The sequence below is a fragment of the Pipistrellus hanaki genome (assembly GCF_964339955.1).
Source record: "Pipistrellus hanaki genome assembly, chromosome: 11".
NCBI lineage: Eukaryota > Metazoa > Chordata > Mammalia > Chiroptera > Vespertilionidae > Pipistrellus > Pipistrellus hanaki.
Genome location: NC_140513.1, coordinates 37163946 through 37190116, shown reverse-complemented (window position 1 = coordinate 37190116; position 26171 = coordinate 37163946). Strand labels below are relative to the sequence as shown.

The following is a 26171-nucleotide window of genomic DNA, read 5'->3' as shown; positions in this document are numbered from 1 at the left end:
CCTGGTAACAAAACTCAATTTCTCAGATGCCTCCATCCAGCAGCCTTACTCAGTATTCCTCTGATGCATATGCCCTTTTGCCCAAAGTTCCTGTGTCCCTGGGCAAACCCTAATCTCTTCAGTCCTCTGTGGTCCCCACTTTGGGGTGAGATAAAACAGGTAGAATTTACCCTCTGTTCTGTTTATCCCGGGAAGTCAGAGGATCTGCAGGTTTGCCATGGAAACAGAGCAGCTTGTGTGGAAAAAGGGAGTAGGGGCTGATTTCCAGCCTTACCCAGTCACCCAGATTTCCATCCATATTCAAACTCTACCCCCAGCCCTAGGGAAGGGAAGCTTTCATCTCATACAAGAAGCAGCATCTGCTTGGCAAGCCAAAGCTCTTGACAGGATATTACTCTTACTCCCTGACTGGCTGTCTCTGCCCCTAATAACCTGTTCTACTCTGATAGCACAGATCAGGGAGTAATCCTGAATTAATGGCGAGGCAGGTTCATAATCAGTCTTCCCTCTTACCACCCTCAAATTCTGAGTGCTGCTTTTGGGAACCCTCTTCCTTGGCATGAGGGAGAGATTCTTCTCCCATGCCCACCTGCATGAAGATGTGGGTAGTCTGGTTTTCTAGAACACTAAAGTCCTCAAATGACACTGTCCTTTTCAGACCTCCCTAAATGAGACAGACCAGTTTGAAGGTGGTGTGGGTAGCCTTCTGGGCACTGTGGTTGGCCCAACTGTTGGTGGTCCACTGAACTCAAAGCACAGGGCCCTTAGTACTCCCATTGTTTGGAATTCTGAATTTAATGGGAGATTCCCAGAAGAGGGGACCCCACATGGAGATCCACAGTCCTCATGAAAAGGCTTCAGAAGTGCTTTTAAACAAAAACGATTTGTGATCACATGTGTGGTTCAGACTTTGTTTCCAATTGTTAACTGCTTTTCTGCTTCTCCATATAGTACCTCTGGGGTTTGCCATATGGCAGTTTACCTAGAAAGACGGTTCCCAGAGCTGAAGAGGCATCGGCAGCTAACTTTGGTGTGTTGTACGATTTCAATGTAAGTGTCTCCACACAGCTGTGCGGGTAGATGAAGTTCTCCTTGTTCTGAAACCCTATGGTCTTCTCTGGTGGGGCTGGGGGGCGGGGGGAGGGAAGGAGGGAAGGAGGGAAGGGAACATAGATTATTGAATGAAGGTGAGCTCAGAGTTCAAAGACTACAAGCTAAGACTACAATGTTCTTATCTCTGGCTTTGGAGAAGAATAAAGGAAGAGTTTGCAAAAGTGCTTTTTGAGTTCTTAGGAAATTAGAACTTTTACATTGTATATTAACCTCTTCACTTCCTAAACAAGTCTATTTAGTATTACCAAATAGTCAATACCAAATAAAGCTAAATATTAAATACCAAGCAATACTAAATTCTAACTACTAAATAATACCCAAATGAGGATTATTCCACTGTAGCACTAAAATGAATATTCCTCTTTGAGGTCTTCTCCATGGGGTTTATTGCTATGGCAGAGACTCATCCCTGCCCATTGAAAAATCATTTTGGAGTGTGATTCAAGTCTGTGACACAGACACTGAAGTTAAAATAGGGACCAGATTGGAGATGTTTGAAAGTGCAGAGGACAGAAAAGTATCAACGTGGAGATTGGGAAACTGATGATCCAAGGAATTTTTGAAAAATAGCAAATGAGAATAAATTTTTATGTAGACCGGGGAATGACAAAGGGGCGAAAAACAATAAACAGCCTTCATGTTCATAGTGCTAAAATTTCATAGATGTTTTGAATTTGATCCTTAAGCTCCTAAATTGTGAGCTTCCTAAAGAGACTACACGTATGCTGCATCTTCTTTGGCCCCCTTGTATTCTCAATTAATGGAGGGTTTAATGAATCCCGTTGACTTTCAGTCTGAGTAACTAAGCACATACACATTTATCAAAAAAACTGAAATTGAAAGTCTTGGGGGAAATGTCCATGTGATATTTGAGAGATATTAGTCAGTTGGAAAAGATGAAGAGGAAGGTGGCTTTGATGATATTCATTTTCCTCGCAGTTGGGGGGGGGGGCAGGCATTTGTAGAGCCTTGAGATAAGAACCATAGAAATTAATGTATGTGAGCATTACCAGAAAATGTAAACCTTACAAAATTTCCTAGTTTGTGAGTAAACAGGCAAAATATAGAATAAAGCCCTCACTCTGTAGCATTTGAAACATAAAATCCCCCTGTCAATTGGCTTTTTTTGTTTCAACTCAGTGTTTATTTATGGAATATAACATATACTGGTTTTACAAAGATGAATAGACACGATTCTCTTGATCACTAGGTACTCATGACAACTTAAGAAAAATACATAGGCAACCAGAATACAATATGTTATGTACTAAGTTAGCAAAATGAAGAAAAAGATATTGGGGAACCTTGAGGAAGGTTTAGGTTTCATAGAGTAGATGGCTTCTAAATTAGCTTTTATTTCTTCACTTTTATGTTCCCCATTACTTCTTACTTCCTCCATTCCTCTTTCCCCCTTACTTCAATTTCAAAAAAATTATTACTGTGTCCCCCTGAAATAATTTTGATTTCTCTTTCTCATCCTCTAACTAGCAAGTTAATAAACTTCAAATTCAGTTAATAAAAATTAGAACTAGTAATATCATTGACATTTTCAGCTGTTTGTCATATTAGTGAAAGGAAGAACTAGAAATATGAACAAAAGTCTTTTTAATTTTTAAACATATTTCTGAAGTTTAAGCACATACACATTTATTAAAAAAAAAACTGAAATTGAAAGTCTTGGGGGAAATGTCCATGTGATATTTGAGAGATATTAGTCAGTTGGAAAAGATGAAGAGGAAGATGGCTTTGATGATATTCATTTTCCTTTATAACTCCAAGCCTTCCTGGAAATGATTATGAGGCAATGAAAGAGTGCCAAAAGGTCAAGAAAAAATAAAGCTGATATTATTCACTTATAGACTTTCTTAAAATTTCTATACTCTGTAACCATTCAATCATTTGACATGTGTCACAAAACAAGAGCTTTCTAGAGACAGAAGTGTCCTTAGAGATCTTCCATCCCATGTCCCACATAATAAAGTTAGGGAAACTGAGTGACGGAAGCACATTCAGGATTTTATGGTTAATGAGTGGCTCCTAATCTAGTGCTCTTTCTGTGCCTGTTCCTGTCACTGATTTTCCTGCAGTGATTTCCAACAGCCTTCTCACTACGCGTTCGTGGAACACAGACTGACTTCATTTAGTGCTATATCTTCCTCTCAAAGGGAGAAGGAGGTGAGGCAGTTGGGTCCCATTTTCACCTTTTATAGTAAGCATGCAATTCCCAAATTAGTTTCTCAAACAAAATTACAGGTTCGATATTTACTCTTGCCTGAGTTCTCTACTTGATCGTCAGAACAATTACCTCATAAAGGAGCCTGCTCTGTACTATGGGATGATGTAAGTGGACAGCCCAGGATTCCATCTATTATGACACCATGGAGGAAACCTTTGACCAAATGTCCTTGAGATCCCTGAAAACTCAGAATTCTGCACTTCCAAAGATGCCAGGGGGAAAGACATGCCTCAGGCCCAGGAAAGAGGTGCCTAAACAGTCTCATTGGGCCAAGGATTGGTCTATTGCATCTTAGAAGATTAATATGCCAGCTTAGCTAAACAATGCCATAGAGATGCAGGGGAAAAAAAGAAGCAGAAAATATTTATAAAACATGGTTAATAGATGCAGGATCTCTTGTGGCAGAGGAAGCTATAAAATGGGAAGGGTCAGAAAAACCTTCAGGATGGAGGTGAGGCAAGTGGTGGGGAGCTGCTTCTCTGTTGAACTTCATAATGGAAAGCCAGAAACTTCCCCCGTAAACTCTCTGCCCGGACAGAATAACTCCTTGCAAGCTCAGAGATCTGTGACTCATAAGCATGTATCACAACTCATCCAAATCCCCTTTAATTGGTAGTAGACAAGTACCATTTGCTATACTAGTATGCTAAATCAGTCAGTCTGATGGCTTCTCAAAGCACCATATTTTTAATCCTTTCATTGGGTACCTAGTGATTGATCTTACTGATCAGGGGGAAATACATTTTATTGAAGTAGTAAGAAATAGAGAGATTATCTAATTGGTATGCTATGAATCAAATGAGCAGAAATGGCTTTATTTGAAGCTGTAGAATTAGGAGAAGGAGTTTAAGTAAGAAGAAAATGCATGTGTTGGCAAGATACTTGGAGACACAAGGATGATTCAGGAATGATAAAGAGGAAGAGACTGTATAGTTTAGATATGGAGAGAGGGTGAGGAAATGAGGCGGAATTTGGAAAAGCTTGAGCTGACATCAGACTGTGAGATCATATGAGTAAAGACTGGAGCTGTGATAAAGGGGAATGCACTTAGCTTTCCAGCTTGAGGGCATCTTGTACATTGCATATGAATAAGTGGTCCACCACCTTTTCCTTCCCTGCTCTGCTGGGCTTCATAGATGCGGGAGGTGGAGGAAGCTCTGTTGTGCAGGAGGGGAAAATGACACCTATTATGTTTTAATTAGACCCAGATCTTACATTTTATAACTAAACCCTTCAAGATGAAGCTCAATAATCATTGTATAGTTGAGGAGATTAAGATTCAGAGAAATTAGTTTGTTAGTGCAAAGACAGCACTTAGAATTAGAGGAGACACAAATTCAAGCAAAAATGTGGCTGACTTTAATGTCAAATTCAAGGCCTATTCTTTTGCCCTGCCCACTTTTGCCACATCTCCTTCTTAGGTCTGTCCTCGAAGGAGACTGTCACACACTTTCTGAAAGTAAACAAATAGCAGTTCAGTTCCTTTTTTCACCTGAGTCAACATAAACAGCTCTTTTAAGTAACGATCTTCAAAGTAAGAGCATCTCCTTGAGACATATATCAGTTGTGTTAAGTTCTTTCTTCTCTTATCTCTTATCGTACTGACCACATTTAGGAGAGATATTTTTATGATTCATACATGGAATAACATATCTTTTCCTTTAGGAATATTGCAGCCTTTCAAATGCATCTTTATTTTCAGGGGGTCCTTTGAAGGGATAAATCATTTCAGATTTCCTGAGAAAGAAACGCCAGGATCAATATTAGTTGCAGGAGAAAAGGGGCAAGGGGGTGACTATAGGTGAGAAAGGGGAAAATGAGCCTAATGGGGTTAGGTGGAGGGTAGAGGAGAGTCTTCAGATGGCAAAGCAGGCCTGACAACCTGGAAAGGAGAGAGGGAAGGAAGATTGGGTAGGATGAGTCTCAGACTGTAGCACCATTCTGAAAAACGTCTTGGCTGGGCTAATGGTTAGTCTCCTAGCAAGAAATGACCATTGGAGGACTCCCATGTCACTGAAGAATAACCTGGCTCTAGTACTCCTCACCATGCTCAATCATTGGCAGGTGACGTGTGTGTGTGTGTGTGTGTGTGTGTGTGTGTGTGTGTACCCAGGATGAACACATCAGGATCTATTTGGGTCAATCCAAAGTGGCAGCTGGAAACTGTCTTCTGAAAGGGATCTGAGCAGCACATCTACAGGGCTGCTACAGGTGCTCTTGGCTCTGAAAATGTGACTAGATCAGAACTGTTGCTGTTATTGATATTTAGTTTCAACAAGCTTCCAACAAGAAACATAACCTCCTTGCCACAGCCATTGTTTCAACCTAGCCAAGTGCTGGCAACGGAGACTAAAGCCCTAGATCATAAATTATCCATTGGTCAGGGCAAAAGAATGACCCCAAGCCAGACTGTTAGGCCTCTTGGGGACAAATATGGGCTTGTAGATTCTCAAGTACACTCTGAGATATACTTGTCCCTGGCCTGGAGATCATAGATTGAAAGGGTTGAGCATCCTCTAATTTGTACCTATAGTAGACTTCTGTATGGCATGTCTATAATGTGATGGGAGAGATTTCTGGGTCTTATCTTAGCTTTCTTGGTATCCTGGTCTCTTAAACTTGGAAAACTGACTCCTTCAGATCTGTAGTCAGGGGCAGATGGCAGTGGAGAGACAGAAGATTAACAAACCATGTGAGGCTGTCTACAATCTAGGCCATGATAATTTTTTTTCCCCTTGAGCAATTAAAAATAATTTAAGTGGGTGGTGGGTGACTAGTGGCATTATCAGACTTGGATTTTGAAAAACTCAACAGATTGGATGAAGAAAAGATGAATGTGAGACCAAAGGATAATCTATCATTATGACTGAGAGACTAAAATTGTTTGGAAGCGCTCAATTTACCTGGTAGGAATTTGCTGATATCTAAATACTGGCTGTCTACCTAATAGAGTAAAGGCTGAGCCATTTAGATTAGATTAGAATATTGTAAACAATTAAATTATATTTCATAATACAAATAACACCAAAATCATGAGTCCAGTACATATACTATAATAAATAGATTATTTAAATTGATAAACATTTAAAGGCAATTCAGTAAAAACTTTATCCTAAGGTTCTAGCATAATATATCTCCAATAGACATTATTTGCTTATAAACTACTTGAAATTATGTTTGCTAATTTTAAGTATTTGAAATAAAATGTGGGCTACATATATGGGGTTGAAAATTTCCAAGTTCATTCATTTTTTTTTAAAGTAGTCTCAATATTTTCTCTACTTTTAAAATATTTTTCTTTTTTCAAAAACTCATTCTTAAGTAGATAATACTAAGGTAATTCCCAGTATGAGCTGTGTCCCAATGACCACACCTATCACTTCATATATGCATAACTTCAAAGAACTAATGGGTAGATTTACAAGTCCAGAAATAAAAGAACAACAGACATCCATAATATAATGCTTTCAATGTCTAACTTGTGAAATAAAAGAAAACCAAGTTTTCCTATGTGTGAAGAAATCATACATAGCAGCTCATTTTATAGCCCTGAGATGTCTCATTTTGTAAGAGTTTTAGGCAATTAGACAGTAGAAAAAAATTAAAGCATTTGCCAGCTTTAGTGTCCCTCAGACATTTTTTGTGTGTGTTTTCATTTATTATATTCCAACATGATATTGTTATTGTCAGTCATGCTACTGTCTTGAATGATTTACTCTGTTTTATTAAAATGGGTAATAGAGAGCAGAAAATTAGAAAAGAGTGGTTTAGTTGAAAATTTAAAGGAACTTAATCTAACTGAGGATTGCTAATGACCAATAGAAGCAATTTCTTTTTTTCATTCAGTCATTCCGCAAGCATAAAGCTGAATGTCAGATGCTGGGAATAAAAAGATAACTAACCTATAATCCCTGCCCACAGGGACCTTATGGTCTAATCGGATGTGCCATCCAATGTGACAGTCCCAAACTAACAGGCATATATATATATAAAAGTACATGAAGGCACATGGAAGAAGGATTCAGTGTTGAAGTTTAATGAGTCCTGAGAGGACCCAGTAAATGAACTCTATTTTCCATGCAAAAATGGTTTGTAAGAGGAGAGACAGGGAGAGGGAGCCCTGATTGTGAGAGCAAGGTATCCACAAGCCAGCAGGGGAACGGAGACAGCAGCAATGCCCACCTGCCTGGGAGGGAGGAAGTGGTTTGAGGGCATCAACACATAGCTGGCACTGGAAGAAACTGTCTACTTCACAGCGTTTTGAGGGCCCAGAGTTCACTGTCTATAATATTGTTGAGGTTTATTCCTTCTAGAGAAAACTAGATCTGCTAAGGCTTTGTCTAGCTTTCTCTTTGTAATCCACATGCTCCCTCTCAAAGAGCCACATGGCATTTGTTTCATGACTCTGCATTTGGGTTGCAGCAAAAGGAAAATAAGCTCAGAGGTGAGCAGAGCATTAGGTGGAAGCTTGCTGAGTCTGATTGCAGAGAAAGAGGGTGGCCCTGGGCTAGATATCAGCATGTCGGCCAGGCTGGCTGCTGTTCCTGGGGAGCTAGTTAAGCTTTGTTTGGGGTGTTGTTAGCCTTTCACGTCTTGCTTCTCTCCCGGGTCCTGCTCTATCAGATATTGTGACATCAGCTCTTTCTCACCCATGCTTGAAACTTTTCACACTAAGGTCTAAGTGAATTGTTAACAACTCAGAGAAACAGGACTCTACCCCAACTTGTGCGCTACTCTCTCGTGTCTTGGCACACATGGAAGTGACGTTGTCCTTTCTTAACAGTTTTGACTTCAAGATTTTTTCTTCTTCTTCAAAATAATGGTCTGATACTAGCTAAAACTTAAACAGAATTGCTAAGGATATTGCAACTCATTTACCATCCTGGGGGTGGAATGTTTCTTTTACTCTATTTGTAGTCATGAGAAACCACAGGGATGGAGTTCTAATATAATTTCAGGTGATAAGTACTTAGGAAGAAAATATTTTGTGTGCAGAACTCTTCTGAGGGCCTCTATAACCCAGCCTCTACTTCACCTAGGTATAGCATTTGGCAAATAAAAGTTACTCAGATAAATAATGATGTGGGTTGTTTCCTAGCAATTACATCATCAAAGCATTCTCTTTCTTATCAAAGGGTGTCAGCTGCTATAGACTAGACCAGCTGCAGCATTGAAACAGAAATTAGAGTCTTAATAGATGATGCAGATGCATGGAGCCCAGAGTTGGACAGGACTTCTCTGTGCTCATTTGAAACTTGGCTCCGGCTGTGGTTTCTCTGTCACAGATTTTGGGGTGGGAGAGAGCTCCCACACGGAAAGCCATGCATGCTGACATGGAAACCGAAGTCAAACCTTGGCTGGACTAGGAGTCACTGCTATTTTAGTTACTTCCAGATGTCTGCTCTTAGAGCTTTAAGGAAAGGAGAAAAATGCGAGGAGTGTGGTGGGCCGGCTGGGTGGAAAGGGAGGGGTGTTCCTCTCTTCAGCCTTTCAACTCCTGTTATAGTCACCCCCACAAGATGGATTGGATAACGCTTTTAAACATTATGCTCATCAATATTACCTCTTTCATTTATACTTGACTGCCTATGAAGTAACAGGCCAATTGAAGAAGACTCTGTCAAATAATCAGGATTCCAAAAAAAAAAGCAGGGCCCTTGCAACTTTGGATGTGATCTAACATTTATGAAGTGCCAGTCACCAAACATATGTTGATGGTGCATACAGCAGACGGGCCAGCAGCGCCAGTGGCTGTTGTGTTAACCGAACAAGTTCACCAGATGCTTGTTGGATAGCTCCTTTCTCCTTTCATGTTATTTTGGAGGTGTCGTTATGAATTAGAAAAAAGATGTCAGGTTGTAATGTTTATGAACAAAGAGATGAGGTCCTCTGAACTCTTTTCAAAAGGAGCACGGGGGTCTTTTCCAAGAGATCTTGGCACCACCAGGGTCCAATCCAGGGATATCGGACAAAAGTTCCTGCTGAGTTGGGAGGGTTTCCTTGTATTTTTGTTTAACCAGGAATGTATATGGCACTGGCGTGATACAAGGCCTGGTAGGAAACGGAAGCACAGGAGAAGGAGGATAGCACTGTGGCTAAGTATATGGGATATGTATTGGACAGACCCAGTTCAAGTTCACACTCTGTCATTTACTAGCTATGGGAACTTGGACAAGTTACTGAGTTGGGCAGAGAGGTGTGTGTGTATGTGTGTGTGTGTGTGTGTGTGTGTGTGTGTGTGTATGTGTGTGTGTTATTATAAATAACATTCCTCCCAGCTTGTGTGCTAACCAGAAAAAAGCTAAAGGTAGAGGTCAACATGCCATCTTTATTCTTGTTAAAGCAGATATTAAAGAGCGTGGTATCTGTTTATGGGCAAGTGGGCGTCCCAGTCAGGCATTTCTACCCAGCAGCCCTCGGCCAGGACGGGCCTCCCTCGGCAGGGGCGGAGCACAGCCTGTGCTATTGCAGGGGGAGGAGGAGGAGCGGTGGCCCACATCATGCCCACTTGCTTAGCCAGGTCCTGCTCTCAGCTGGTTTCTCTTCCCTGGGGCTAGCATGAGGCCTTGGAGAGAGGCTGGGAGCATTACATTTCTGAGTTTCTGCACATGGAAGAACACATTAAGAGTTGAGGGAAACTATTTTCCCTGACAGTAGCAACTTCATTGGGTCCTTGTGAGGATTCTGTGAGATGAAGTCAGGTTTTAAGCACATGCAAAGTGCTCAACAAAATGTATTGATTGATGTTATTACTGCAACCATTATCACCAAGTGTCAGGACTGTAGCATGGAAATGAGGTAAGAGTCAGGTGCAGGAAATATTATAAAATGAATGCCTTATAGTTATGAAAAAAATGAAACAGTTAAGGATATCTTTAAACTACACAAGGGTCCAAGTGCCAATACTGACCAGGGTCTGTTATTGTTTCCTGGGGACAAGAGTGCCAGTTTGAAGGTTCTGGACAGGGCATTGGATTTAAAATAGCTGAGAGGAAGCAGAGACCTCCCCTAGATGAATGTGAAAGAAGATGTCATGGCCCAGCTGGTGCGGTTCATTGGTTGATGTTGACTCATGAAACAGGAGGTCATGGTTCAATTCCTGGTCAGGGCACATGCACAGGTTGCACGCTTGATCCCCAGTGGGGGAGGAGGGGTGCAGGAGGCAGCTGATTGATGATCCTCTCTCATTATTGATATTTCTATCTATCTCTCTCTCCCTTTTTTTTCTTTTGCTGAAATCAATATACAATATATATATATATATATATATATATATATATATATATATACACACACACACACACACATATATGCACACACATATATATACACACACATACATACATACTAGAGGCCTGGTGCACAAAATTCATGCACTCAGGGGTCCCTCAGCCTGGCCTGCAACCTCTCATAGTCTGGGATCCCTCCGGGGATGTCCCACTGATGGCTTAGGCCCACTCCCAAACCAGCAATCAGACATCCTTAGCACTGCTGCGAGCCACTGCACTCGCCAGTCATGAGCCTGGCTCAGGGCTTCTGGCTGAGTGGCGCTCCCACTGTGGGAGCACATTGACCACAAGAGGGCAGCTCCGGCATTGAGTGTCTGCCTGTCAGTGTACATCATAGCAGCTGATCTTTCTGCCATTCAGTAGATTTGCATGTTAGCCTTTTATTATATAGGATATATATTTTAAAGATGGCATGGAACCAAATGCAGGGAAGTTTTTCCAATGATTATTTCCCTGAGATTTCTGGGTCTTGGTCAGTTGGTCAGTTCAGGTCTATTTGGTATCCTTTCCTATCTTAAACACAAGATCAGCTCACTTGCTTTCTCTACTTGAGGTTTCTACCAGTTGTTTAGCCTCAAATTTTCTTTGGGGTTTGGAATTGAATTTTCTTGAGTTGAAAAATGCAGATACAGGCAGATATGGTTCAGGGAACCACTTTGGTTTTGAGTATACCCCTCCTGTCCCATCCTGATTCTACTTAAGCCCAGGAGCTCTTCTGAGATTTTCCTGAAAAAATTTCCCCCTGCAAATTCTCACAGAGTATTACAAAATAAATTTGCTGCAGATTTTGGGAACAATATTTTTTTTTTCATATTTCTGATTTGAACTAGGCATAATTTTTTTTTAAGGAAAATTTCTAAATTACTTCTCTTAATTATTCCCTTGGAAATTAGCATGGAGGAATTTCCTCTTCTTCCTCCTTCTCTTCCATCTCTCCCTCCCATTTCCTCTCCCTTCTTTCTTCAACAGTGGGCTTCAAAGTTCCTGGCCTGATACAATTGATGTTAATCAACCAATTTAATTTTTTAAATAATTTTTTTTCTAATTATTGTTTACATTTTTTCTTTTTCTTTTAAAAATATATATTTTATTGATTTTAGAGAAGAAGGAAGTGGGAGAAAGAGATAGAAACATCAATGATAAGAGAATCATTGATTGGCTGCCTCCTGCACACCCCTTACTGGGGACTGAGCCCGCAACCCAGGCATATGCCCTTGGCCAGAATCGAACCTGGGACCCTTCATTCTGCAGGCTGACACTCTATCCATTGAGCCAAACCAGCTAGGGACCCATTTAATATTTTAGTATTCAAGGGTGACTCACTTGACCTCAAGAGGAAGCTCCACATTGACAAGTTACTGTCTCCTCACTTTATATAGCACAGTCATTTTAAGTTATTACCTGAGAGATAAATTCAGAGAGAAGCTCAGAAAGTGGATATATAGTAACACAGAAACAATGTTTCTTTACAGAGAGTGAAAAAAAACACAGTGAATAAGAGGAGAGAAAGATGGAAGAACTATATGGAAGCAGCATCATAATATGCCCATGTTGTGTGTATGTCCCCCTTAGGCGACTTTGGGAAATGGTGATTCTAACCCCACTGGGTAATTTCTGGGAGAGAGCATGTACTGGTAATTACACAAATAAACATGTCAGTTATGGGAGGAGATGGGATGTAATAGTCTTGATGAATAGAAGGTTGTGCAGATCATTTCCAATGCCACCTCACCTGTTCCTCGCCCGAGCTAAGACACTGCTCTGGGTTTTAGAAGAACTAGTCTAACTGTGGCTCAGGCGACTGGAAATGGAAACTTGCCATCACAATTTGAGGAAGCATGTTTCACACCCTCCCCCAAATATCATGCAAGTTCTTAAAATTGTAAGTCTGATGACACCATCAATTGTTCTTATTGAATTTATTGGGGTGACCTTGGTTAATAAACTTATATAGGTTTCAGGTGTACACTTCTATAATACATCATCTGTACATTGTATTGTGTGTTCACCACCTCAAGTCAAGTCTCTTTCCATCACCATTTATCCCCCTTTACCTTCTTCTAACTCCCCTTCACCCCATCCCCTTCCCTCTGGGAATTAGCATGCTGTTGTCTGTGTCCATGAGGTTTTTTGTTCTTTTGTTTTTGTTGTTGTTGCTTAAATCTCTTCATGTTTATCACCCAGCCCTGCAATGCCCTTCCCTTCTGACAACTGTCAATCTATTTTCTATCTATGAGTCTCTTTCTTTTTGTTTTGATGTTCTATAATCAATGGGCATTTCATGGTAATGGCTCTACAGCTGAGCAAACCTGTATTTGATTAAAAATTGGGTCTATTTAGAAGTCCCTGAATTTAAAGTAAACCAAGTAACTGCCAATCAATGTGGCAGCTGAAACGTTCAGTCTCTGAAGCAAAACAATAGGGCTCATGTCAGAGCCATCTCCCAAGTTTGAAAATTAATTTCATTTTGTCATTCCTTTTAAAAATCAATCTCTTTTTTTTTTTCTTTGAGTTTCTCTTCATGGCACCTGCTAACTGGCTTTGTTGTTGGACTTTAGGGCTTGGCGCAGTATTCTGTCCTCTTTTACGGCTATTACGACAATCAACGAACGATTGGATGGATGAATTTCAGGTTGCCGCTCTCCTATTTTCTGGTGGGGATCAGCTGCATCGGATACAGCTTTGTCGTTGTCCTTAGAGAGTAAGTTTCATTGGGCTCTTGGGAAACAGACAATGATTTCTGGAATCAAATGGGAGAATGGATGTAATTTCCCCCCCCCTGTTCTACAGTTAGAGGATGCAGAGTCTATGAGATAAAATGTTGTTCTAATACTGATGCTAATGTTAGACTATTACATCCTCCAAACAAAAGAATTGATTATGAGTACAGGCCTTTGGGTCATCTCACTGCATACCCATCCTGTGTTCAAGCATATTTTTAAAATGTGCCTTTTTGTACTTAGATGTGTGAATCAATGTTGCAAAGAAGACACAGAAACAGCTGCTGACTTTTGTTTTGTGTACAGAGGTTTGTGACTTGCAGAACCAGTTCAATAGGCAGAAATAATTGCTCTCTTTTCTTTTTTTTTCAAAAAGCCAATATAATCGCTCATCCAAAAAGTTTTAGCTGAATAAAGTGGCAAAAATAAATGACCCCTAAGAGTATCCTGATCAATGGCATCATCATGGTTTGTCTTAGAAAAGGATTTATTAGAGCCAGAGAAGGATTTTATAGGGAACTGATGAAACACCTTTTTTTTTTCCTCTGACTGAAATGCATAGGGTGTGGGTAAAGTTGGTTTACAGTTATATGTATAGAAAATAATGCAATCCTATCTAATCCTATCTAATAAAAGAGTAATATGCAAAATGACCATTACTCCAACACACAAGATAGCTGACCCCATGTGGACACAAGTTGGCCGCCACAAAATGGCCTGCAAGGGAGAGCAGTTGTGGGTGACCAGGCCTGCAGGGAAGGGCATTTGGGAAGGCGGGGAGAGCAGTCCTGCAGGAGAGGGTAGTTGGGAGGGACTAGGCTGGCAGGGGAGCAGTTAGGCATCAATTAGGCTGGCAGGCAGAAGCGGTTAGGGGTAATCAGGCAGACAGGCAGGCAAGTGGTTGGGAGCCAGCAGTCCTGGATTGTGAGAGGGATGTCCGACTGCCCAAGTGGGATCGGGCCGAAACAGGCAGTCGGACATTCTTCAAGGGGTCCCAGTTTGGAGAGGGTGCAGACTGGGCTGAGGAACACACACTCCTCATGCATGAATTTTGTGCACTGGGCCTCTAGTTATTAATAAATAATAACACAAGCATAAACACAGTGTGTCACATACTCACAACTTTGAACTTATGTCTGCCCACCCTGTATTTGTAATAATCTGAGGAAACCTAGCACAGTTGTTTGGGGCTATGAGTAACCTGCCCTTCAGCCAGTTCTCTTCTCTAGCTTAGGAAAAGAATTGAGTCATCTCAATTAATGTCCCAACTCTTTAATTGACTCTGCACAGGGAGAATTGGCCATTTGCTTCAGTTTAGGGAAGGGCCTTGTCTTAGTGTACAAGTCTGTGACACACTTTGGATCCTGTCCCATTCACAATTACTGATTCCACCAAAAAACACTATATTTAGTTTTAAGCCCCTTCCTGACATGATGAAAGCCTTAATGGAGACCCCACTTTGATTTGGCAAGACTAACTAAAGTAAGGGGGCAAGTCACATTAGAGAGGCCTCATGAAGATTGTTTCTGAGTCGGTCCTTCACTGTCCTAAGTCACTGGGCAAACGAGTTCATGTATGTCCAGTTACTCAGCTCTTTTCAGTGATTTTGTAGAGGCTGTGAATTCCCAGCTGGTCTGCATGGACTCAACTCCCAGCTCTAAGATGGACTAAAAGACCTTTGACAACTTATACAAATGTTCTGTTCTCTAGTTTCCTTCTTAATAGAACTGTAATAACACCTTGGTCTTAGGATGGCCATGAGGATTAAATGAGTTAATACATAAAATGAGTTAATACTGAGAACATGTCTGGCTGGAGGTAAATAATTGATAATTTTATAACTGTTGATAACTGTTGATAATTTTGTTAGGATTGTAACCCATTAGTTTATTGAAGAATCAAATGTAACCCCAATGACAGAGCAGTCACATAGGTTTATGCAGTTGCACATTAATGGATTTGTGTATTCATTACAATAATTTTCTAGTTGGTGAATTTTAAGGTTATAGAAGAGCATTGTGCAAAGAAATACAAGATGAGCTACACATCTCACTTAAAATTTTCTAGTAGCCATAGTAATTTACACAGGTAAATTAACTTAAAAATATTTTTATTGATTTTTTTTGAGAGAGAGAAGAGGCGAGAGAGAAACATCAATTTATTGAATTTTAATAACATTTTATTTAATTCAATATAGCAAATGCATTAATATAATTAAAATAATATTATTATTGAGATTTTTTTTGTACTTTCTTTGAAGTCTTATGTGTATTTTATATTACCACATTTCAGGTATTCTGTCACCACATATTGCTGGTGGTGACCATATTGGATAATGTCAGCCTAGAGGAAATGTCATTTAGGATAGTTACAGGGCACCAAATCCACATTTTTCTCTCTTAAATTCATTCATATTATGCCAATGAAACCAATCTGGCTTTCGTCCCTCCCTCTGGCATGGACCTTTGGTTGTTTGTTACCTGATGTGCCAGTGGTTTAAACTCGTTATTGTGTATTGCAAAACAGTTACAAAGCAATTCATAACTTCTACCTACTCCTAGCTTGGGAACAAGGCTTGGTAAAAAGAGAATTAATGATATATAAGTGATTTTACAAAATCATTTATCATTGCCTCCCCTCATCCCCACCACGATAGAATATATTATTGGAATAAACATGGGTGGCTTTATGGGTTACATTATTCAAATCAAATAGAAGGAAATCTAGGTTTTAAAATCAATTAGGCTATGGGTGGACTTCGACATCTTGCCCATACTGTTTGTCTAGGCATCCTCATCTATAAAATGATGGCCAATATCTAATTTTAATTATTTAATTGGGAAATTGGAAGGTAATATGAGATAGAAATCCAAAAAAGTACTTCAAGGTTTTAAGACAAGGCGACTAACTTTATTGATTTAGGACTCTCCCTGTTTTAGCACCAAAGTCTTGTGCCCTGGAAACCCATTCAGTCCCTGGAAAATCAAGATGGTTGGTCACTATAGTCTTAGCCCCTTCCTTCCTTCCTTCCTTCCTTCCTTCCTTCCTTCCTTCCTTCCTTCCTTCCTTCCTTCCGAGGCAGTGTACATTACTAACCACATCAGAACCTTAGAAATATTTATAGTAAAAAATTACATGTGTATTAAAAAGCAAATTAATACAGCATAATGAAAAGTTACATAACATGGAGACCACCAACCCCTTTATATGTTGTCCTCATCTCTTTGAAGTTTTGTATCACACAGTAAAGGTGCTGTAATTTAAATATCTAATCATTCCTATTAAAAACAGTTCCTTGAGCTAAAAATGTTGGCTTATCCAGAGTAGCAAACCACTGGAAATAACTGTCATTCAGGGCAGGTATGCCTTATGGAGATGGCTCTTGCTGTCTGTTTTATCCCAACAGGCGTTCCCAAGGTTTTCACCTGTTGTAGGTTCATTGAAATGAGATATACTCCTTTTTCTGTTTAGGAGACTGGCCATAATAGACTAAGCTAATAGCAGAGCATCAAATACCTAAATGATGTGCACATACAAGCCTCAAACAGTGTGAAAAATTTTGTCCACATAAACTATCTATCCTCTAAATATTAAAAACCTAGATACACCATAAACTAGCTTCAATACATGCGTATAAATATTTTTAAATTAGGAAAAGAGAGAATATATTTATCTTAATTCTTAGACTTGACAAAGTAGGTTGTGGTTTAATTATTTTACAGATGATAAAATAATATTAGAGATACCCAATGACCTACCTACAGGCATTTGACTGTACGACCTATTTGAACCAAATTATATTTCGTTACTTTTTCATGACACATTATCCCATTTAAAATAGATAAACTTTCCTAAGGAGTGGGGACATTGTGGGGATTTAGATGATCTTAGAGATGCCTGTCAACCTATGATGTTACATTTATGTCATGTTGCTTCTTTCTTTTGGGGTTCCATAATCACTATCATGTTTAAAAAACCAAAGCCTCATAGGATCAGTTAATAATATGTATCATATGAAATTTTAGTTTTGCTATTTTTAGTGATTGGGGGAAAAAAGGAAGTGGAGTAAGTAGAAGACAGTTCTCTAACTACTGAAATAAATGTGCAACTAAATGCATTTAAACTCTCTAATCCAAAAAATTATTTTTTAAATCACCGAGTAGAATATGTGTAACTACTGTCTTGATTTTTGATCAAGAGTTGCAGAGTAATGGAGAAATGCCATGCATTTGGTGCAATCACTCTTTTGGAAGACATTCTGGGGGGAATTGAAATGTATGTAGTTATTTCTTGACCTGACCTGGCTTCGTCCATCTTGAAGCTTCAGAGGGTCTGGGAACAGTGTCAGAACCTACCCATGTTTTCTTTTCCTGGGAGGCAACCAATGGTTTTCTTCAGATTTTTAAAGAGAGCCTTGTTCCACAAAAGGTTAAGAGCCAACTATATGAGGCTAAGAAAACAAAAATATGTGTTTTTATATAACCTGTTTAATTTTTAAAATCATCAAGTCTTTTAATCTTGAAAGCCTGAAAAGTGCACAGTTTAAAAACTTAAAAATAAACTTCTGTTTTCTGGTTATTTTTTTTAAAAAAAGTGTTTGAAAATATGTCTTTTAGCTATTGCATCTCCAATTAACCTATACTTAAGATGTTTTAACATTCCCTGTACTCTCCCCCTTTTTTTGTATTCTGGTTGCTGGATTAAACTTCCTGTTTTTATAGAATGACCCAAGGTATTGGTGAAGATGGGGGTGGTGATGACAACACCTTTAACTTCAGCTGGAAGATATTTTGCAGCTGGGACTACCTGATTGGCAATCCAGAAACAGCAGACAACAAATTCAATTCTATTATAATGAACTTTAAGGTAAAGATGGCCACCTTTCAGAGTCTTTTCTTTGTATTTCTAATATATTTTTTATTGATTTCAGAGAGGAAGTGAGATGGGGAGAGAGATAGAAACATCAGTGATGAGAGAAACTCATTGATTGGCTGCTTCCCGCATGTCCCCTACTGGGGACTGAGTCTGTAACCCAGGCATATGCCCTTGACCAGAATAGAACCTGGGACTCTTCAGTCTACCAGCTGTCGCTCAATCCACTGGGCCAAACTGCCTAGGGCTTTTCTTTGTATTTGTCAGAGTAAAATGGAAGCAATCCCATATGTCCCAGCTAACTAAGTATCTTGACAATTAAAATAAAGATTAATTCCTCATTTCTGCCTACTGGGACTTGGGCAGGATTCTGATTATGACTGGGAAATATCTGGTGACCCACAACAGCACTATCTCTTCTCTAAGTTTGGTATTAAAATAATGCCATTAGCTTAAAATAGGGGACCATTAGTAATCAGAATCAGATATTTTATATAACAGAACAGTGCTCAATATTTAAGATGACTTTGAAGTATTATTTTGTAGCTTTTAGAAAACTGTACTGGAAGAGAATTTAGAATGAAGACTATCCTATTAGATTGGTTGGAGATGGTTTGTAAGAATCCTTCCTTTCTCTTACTTGTTCTCACTTACTGGCAATATTCATTGGTTTGTGAAATCCCAGGTTCAGTTAATTTTCATATCTTACATTCTGATGTTAGCAAAATTAATTCCCAAGTTCATGATACGTGTGTAGCTCAGATATTTCTCTTTTTCCTGGGTACAGGAAGCTATAATTGAAGAAAGAGCGGCCCAAGTGGAAGAAAACGTCCACTTGATCAGATTCCTGAGGTTTCTCGCTAACTTCTTCGTGTTTCTAACACTTGCCGCGAGTGGATACCTCATCTTTTGGGCTGTGAAGAGATCCCAGGAATTTGCACAGCAAGATCCTGACACCCTCGGGTGGTGGGAAAAAAACGAAGTTCGTCTCTGCATGCTTTTTATATGCTTAGAACCTGACATTTGACATTTTGTGGGTTATGCATCTATGGCAGAACATTAAATAAGGCCATCTCTACTTCTTTCCTCCATTTGCCCTGTGAGTTAGCCAACCCTGCCCTCACATTTTCCACTCTATTCTAGCCTTATTTGCAAAGCTGTCTACTGGCTGTCTTTCATTTTGGGACATTCTATGACGTTATAGTTGGGAGAGATGTCAGCACACATATATTCCAACCAGTACAGTTTACAAGGGGATGAGGACTCTCAGGAGATTAGGTGATATGTTCATGGTCACAGAACTATGGAGAAACGTGAGTTAAAACGTAGGATTCTTGGTTTCAAGCCACACACTCTTTTCATGAACTTATGCTGATTTCTCTGGAGATCCTGCATCTGTCATTGAAAGAGCCATTTGTTGCCTGAATTCTCAGAAGTGGCTATGATAGAGCTTTGGTTCCTGTGTTTCTCTCATGGACACAATCAGATTGCCTCCTCGACTTTGGACAAGTCTGGGTTCTCTCTGTGTTTTACTAGCAGCCTAACTCCCTATCTCCCCTTTCTCCTCCTAGCCTTCTTTCCTCCCTCTCTGAATGCTATTCAAATTAGGAAGGTTAGCTCTTTGCCAGGAATTAAATGATTGTGATTCCCCCCCACCCCCAGCACATTTGTCTATTTAGCAAATCAGAGAAGGGAGGTCAGAGGTTGATATTTGAAATCAGGAAATCATTGATCATATATTGTTGCCAAGGCCTATTCTCTTTAATAAAATGTTCCAGCATGCAATGTGGCACCATTTAGAACTTGGGCATTTTCAAAGTTTGGGTAGATTTAGTCTGTGCAAAGTATAGACTTCCCATACTGAAATTTCTGTAGAGCTTTATAGACCAAAAAGATTAAGTCTTTAAGTATAGAATCTCCTTAAACATTTTTGGACAGTAAATGGTATTACTTACAACAAAAACTTCCAAACAAAAGCATTCTATATTTAGCCATGGTAACCTTGTAGATGGAAGGCCATTCATTTAAGAGACTATGATAACACAAATATTTCATGGAAACCTGTGAAACAGTCATTTGGTGGAGATATTTCATATACTTAAAACAAATAAACTTCAAAGCCTTTACTAAGTTTGCTGTCAAAATTCTTATAGTTGCGATAATATTTATAGGCATAATTATCATGCCACTTTAGTCTATGGTTCATATTGACCATATTTTTGTATAAATGAACCACAGTAAAGGGTCACTCTTTGTAAGAACCTGTTTAATATCAATTTTAGGAGATCCCTGAGTCCTAGGAGCCAACAAAGGTAATAATGGGCACTTATGCATAACTATAAATTTGATAAAACAGAGTTAAATTTACCTTATATAAGATTGTACAAGGTCTGCCAAGTTTTTACTTTAGGCTGAAATGATATCATGCTGATTTTATGTTATGCTGATTTTTAGCTCCTGCTGGTCATGCATATATAATGTTCTTAATAAAAATGGATAAAAATGGACAAAACGTATTGACAATTATTTTCTAAATATAGTCTAGTACTTCTAATCAAAATATGGAATCCACAGGGGGAAATAGGAAATGAATGTTTAATGGTGGCAATTTGAGCCAGGTATTTAGGAAAGACAGTTGCTAAAGTTACCAGAAATACTTTTTTTTTTTTTTTTTTTAAGTTTAAGGAAGGCTTTTCTTCCACCATAATAGTAGTATCTGCTCTGGATTTTTTTTCCTTTGACTTAATTTAGCCAAATAATATAATCATAAGGGTGCCACTCAATCAGGAGGGAAGGAACACACATTTCATACTTGCCCTATTTCTCTCTCTCTCCCTCCTCATCCCTCCCTCCCTTATCATTCTCTTGCCTTTAGCATCATGAGCCAGTCCTTTTTTGAAACTGTCTTGCCTTCGCTTCAGTGGCTTCAATAACATTATACTGTGTTCTTTGATTTCTCTGAATGTCCTCTGTTTTCTTTGATAAAGCACTTTTTCTTTTTGCTCCTAACAGTTTGCAAGTCCCTAAATTCAATGTTTAATCCTGAGCCCATCTCAAGAAAGTCATAATTAAACTAACTCATATGCTGATGATTGTCAAGTTATTATTTACAATTTGGATTTCATTTTTCAAGCAGATCATTTTCCATTGCCTTTGAAAATGTGTTGTGTACTGCAACACCATATCAGAATCAGTTACCATGCAGAACAATATGGGTTCTTTGGGTAGTGAGTGATGTACAATAAATTGCATCCCTCATTACACCAGGAAATACTGTTATTACTGGCACATACACAAGCTCATATATATATCCAAATCTTAAGAATGTAAGTTGATATTGACTTTGATGTTTTATTAAGTTTAAATTTTTAAAATGCACGAGATAGTCTTCTTTAGTCTAATAAAAAAAAATTAAAGGTATCTAGCTGGAATTTTGCAAAAGTCTGGAGAAAAGTAATAATAATCTCTAAATACTATTAACCTAATTTATCCCTTGTGTCTCCTTATAGATGAATATGGTCATGTCCCTCCTGGGGATGTTCTGTCCAACATTGTTTGACTTGTTTGCTGAATTGGAAGACTACCATCCCCTCATTGCTCTAAAATGGCTACTGATACGCATTTTTGCTCTTCTTTTGGGCAACTTGTATGTATTTATTCTTGCCTTGTTGGATGAGATCAACAACAAGGTAAATTGTGTGTCTGGATTGCCATCAATACATTGTTACATTCTCAGTCTCAAGACTGCCAGGCATGTATTTGATATCTGTGTTATGTTCACTTTTTTTGCTATTGCTTTGCTTTCTAGATTGAAGAGGAAAAGCTAGTAAGGGTCAATATTACCCTGTGGGAAGCCAACATGATCAAGGCCTACAATGCAACACTCACTGGAAATAGCACTGGGGCACCCTTTTTTGTGCACCCTGCAGATGTACCTCGAGGACCCTGCTGGGAAACAATGGTGGGACAGGTACTATCACAAACAGAAGTGCATGACAATTAATGGATTAAAAAAGAGCAGAGTCAATAGCTCTTCCATAACTGTGGCCTAATTTTTTTATTGCTTAAACTAATAAAATACAGCTAGGATTTATTGAATGCTTACCATGTGCTGGCTGTGAATTTCATACACATTATCTCTTATGCCCCCTTTTATACCCCTTTTACAGTTGCACATAATGTTTTCAAACAAAGTGAGTTGTTAACTACCTATTGGTGTTCTAATAAAGCAACTTGTTTTAATTTATATTACTCTGGGGTTTAAGAATTTTCCAATGTTTTAATTGACTGTGTATTTTCTCCTGAGGATTTCTTGTTAGCAACATTTGCCAATTCTTTTCCTAATTGGATCATCCATCTATTGTCATACTGATTTGTAAAAGTTTTCATGTATTATCAAAACAAATCTATCATCTATGCTGCATGTGCTTTTTCCAAGTTTGTCTTTAAATTTTACAAATATTGTTGTTTGCCAATTAAAATTAAACTTCCACATGGCCAATATTTTCCTATTTTTGGTTATTGTATGATAGTTATAAAAGTTTCTCAGTAATAGGACTTTTAATACAGTTATTTTGAAACAGAAAATAATTATTTTTAGACCAATAAAATAAGATTGAAGCATTCTTCATTTGCTAGACATGCCTACCTAGTTTCTTTACCATGAATTTGCAGTTTCCATGCTCATATTATTTAGAAACATGACAAATTTGCTGTCAACACTAGGACCATTTAAAGACAAAAATGAAAATTGTAATGCAGATAATATCTCCACAGGAATTTGTACGGCTGACTGTTTCTGATGTTTTGACCACTTATGTCACAATCCTTATTGGCGACTTTCTCCGGGCATGCTTTGTAAGATTTTGCAATTACTGCTGGTGCTGGGATTTAGAATATGGATATGTAAGTATGATACTCATGTTTCTTTTATCAGATTATTCTTTTGCGGCTCATTGTTTACACACACTATGTAAGAAGACAACATCTCAGAATTTAGAGGGTGGGATCTACTTTTTATTATTTATTTTGTTTTTTTAAAATATATTTTTTATTGATTTCAGAGAGAAAGGGAAAGGGAGAGAGAGAGAGAAAGAGAGAGAGAGAGAAATATTAATGATGAGAGAGGATCATTGAACAACTACCTCCTGCACAACTCCTACTGGGGATCAAGCCCCTAACCCGGGTATGTGCCCTTGACCGAAATTGAACCTGGGACCCTTCAGTCTGTAGGCTGACACTATATCCACTGAGCCAAACCAGCCAGGGCTTGATCTACTTTTTAGATGTCAATACAGTAGTTCCCCCTTATCTGCAGAGAATACATTCCAAGACCCCCTGTGGGTGCCTGAGAACATATATACACTATTTCCCCCTATATAGACATGCCTTTTTACTTACAGGAAGCACTTTATGGCTTCCTTTTGGCATATCTTACTTGCCAGCATCACTACTCTTGTGTTTTGGGGCCATTATTAAGTAAAAATGTTATTTGAACACAAGCACTGCAATACCAGGACAATTGATGTGATAACCGAGATAGCTACTAAGTGCCTAACAGGTGGGCAGCATCTACATATGGATATGGATGATGTGATGACTCACATCCCAAGCAGACGGGAGCAAGGGGGTACAAGATTTCATCACACTATGTAGAATAGCGGGCGACTTAAAACATACGAATTGTTCATTTCTGGAATTTTCCACTTAGTATTTTTGAACAACAGTTGACCATAGATATCTGAAACTGTGAAAAGCAAAACTGTGGATAAGGGAAGAATTAGTATAAATAAAGTCCAATGAGTATGGTTTAATTCAGAGCAGGTCAGACATGACTATCATGGCTCACAATATTCTCATAAATTAGCACAGGATGGCTGAACTCACTAAGTCTTGGACCCAGAGTTAGTTCCTTCCCCATGAAGTTTGTGGCATTTCCAGAAACAGGGCAGGATGGGTAGTGTCAACCTCTTATTCTATTAATGCCTTGAATACTGCTAAATAAACTCCTAGACATGTATCATGGCTAGTCCCTGTGCAGTGCATTGGGAAATAGAAGGATTTATTAACTGTAGTGCTTACTTCATAAAGCTCACATTCTAAGAAGAGCTCAGCAGAGACAGGCAGGGGGCTTTTGAGGAGGTTTCGGGGAAGGCCGAGGGTGCAGACAGGGCGCTGGCAAGTGGTGGAGCTGAATTCCAGCAAGCTGACTTTCTTTCCCATGACAACAGCATGAAAGTCCGGTTTCTTTGACTTTATCACCAGCTCACTGTCTGCGCTCAACCCCGGGTCACCACACAAGGTTCGAAGGCAGCGGCAAGCACATATCACAACTCTGTGGTCTAACACACTCCAGCTTCCCACTGTCCCTCTTTTGCAAATGAAACAGTCATCTTGAGAAATATGACCTGAGGGTTGGTTGTACTCATTTGCTTAAAATCCTCCAGTAGCTTATTTAGAAGGAATTTCCAACCCCTTTAATTCCTTATATGATCTGTTTCTTTTCTTTTTCTCTGAGCTCACCTCGTACTACCTTTGCTCTTTCATTGTAAAGTCCACAAATGTTGGGATTTTTTTCTGATGCTCCAGTACAAGATGGTCCTTTCATTGTCACTAGCTGTTCCTTCCTCCAGGGATGCACATTCCCAGAATTGGCATGGCTCATTCCTTTTTGTCATGAAAGATTTATATTATGTCACCTCTTTAGAGCTCTTCTCTGGCCGCCCATTCTAAGGTAGCCTACTGGAGTCTCTCAGCACACTGTTTTATTTTCTTCATATGATGTTTAACTGCTTGACATTTCCTTTTTTTAAAGTGCTTATTATGTGTCTCCCTCTGTTAGAATGAAAGCTCTATGACAGAGGCCTTGACCTCTATGCTTAGAACTACTAGTATGCCTGTCACATGGCAAGCATTAGGTGTTGACTGGCTGGTTCAGTGTTGAACCTCCTCATTCTAGCACCATCAAGGTAATGCATCTATTGGCAGATTTCTGCTTGCTTCCAGGAACATTTTCTTGCACTTAAGAAGGGCTAAAAAGCAAGCATAAGCTAAGCAATAGTCTATTGGCAGATTTCTGCTTGCTTCCAGGCATGGAGTAAGCTCTGGCTTAATGTTTTTTGAACCCACGATGTTTCTCTTCTCACTAGTGAAGTGATATCCTTTACTGCTGATCTCCTTCCTGTCTCATGCCCTGAGTCTCAGGACAAGTCCTACATTCAGAACTCTCTTTAAGACTCTGGGCTAGCTCCTCTGCCTGGCTATCTGACTTTGAAATCGTACCTTCTCTTAGGTCATCTCTATCATCCTCACTGAAAGTGGCTCTCAGACAAGCCAAAAGCAGTTAGGTAATGCTCTTTGGTGAACGATAGTGAGGTAATGCTATAGATCCAAGATGCTGTTGCATTGCTTTCCCTTTCCCTGCAATGAGGTATTCAGCTGGCTTGGTTTCATTTCTGTTTTCCTTGCCTGATTCAGCTCTTCTGATGCAGACATAAAAATTTCCCCCTTTTTTTGTGTTAGACTATTGCTTAGCTTATGCTTGCTTTTTAGCCCTTCTTAAGTGCAAGAAAATGTTCCTTTAAATATGAAGTCAATACAACATGACCTGGCTGCATAAACACTGTAATTAAATGATCGATTTATTATTCATTGAATGCTGACAGTGCTCTTGAATTAGTACAAAGTACAGAAAAACAACAAGTTTCTGTCTTGAGTCATAGAAAAAGAATTTTCTTCCATGTTACCTTTGGAAAGTGCTTTGGAGAGAAGTTCAGCATTAAAACAAGTTTTAAAGCATTAAAGTTGGATGATGGACCTCTGATATGGATCTGATTATCATTGGTCCACCAGGTGAGCAACTTACACAAATTGAATGCCTACTAGAAGCAAAACATTATGAGCAAACTCTGGTGCTGGGCAACAAAAGGATACAGAGAGAGA

General features: G+C 39.1%; 1 protein-coding gene and 1 long non-coding RNA gene across 2 annotated transcripts in view; both read left to right on the top strand.

Annotated features, from left to right (window-relative positions):
- LOC311630502 overlaps positions 1-26171 on the top strand; it is a 760408-nt gene that overhangs the window by 213143 nt on the left and 521094 nt on the right. The window lies entirely within an intron of this gene.
- TMC1 (transmembrane channel like 1) overlaps positions 1-26171 on the top strand; it is a 270648-nt gene that overhangs the window by 219186 nt on the left and 25291 nt on the right. The window contains exons 11-17 of the mRNA XM_084899506.1: positions 952-1050; positions 13197-13339; positions 18080-18224; positions 19018-19212; positions 21740-21919; positions 22039-22200; positions 23007-23135. Coding sequence (XP_084755632.1) covers positions 952-1050; positions 13197-13339; positions 18080-18224; positions 19018-19212; positions 21740-21919; positions 22039-22200; positions 23007-23135 — 1053 coding nt within the window. The remainder of the gene's footprint in view (positions 1-951; positions 1051-13196; positions 13340-18079; positions 18225-19017; positions 19213-21739; positions 21920-22038; positions 22201-23006; positions 23136-26171) is intronic.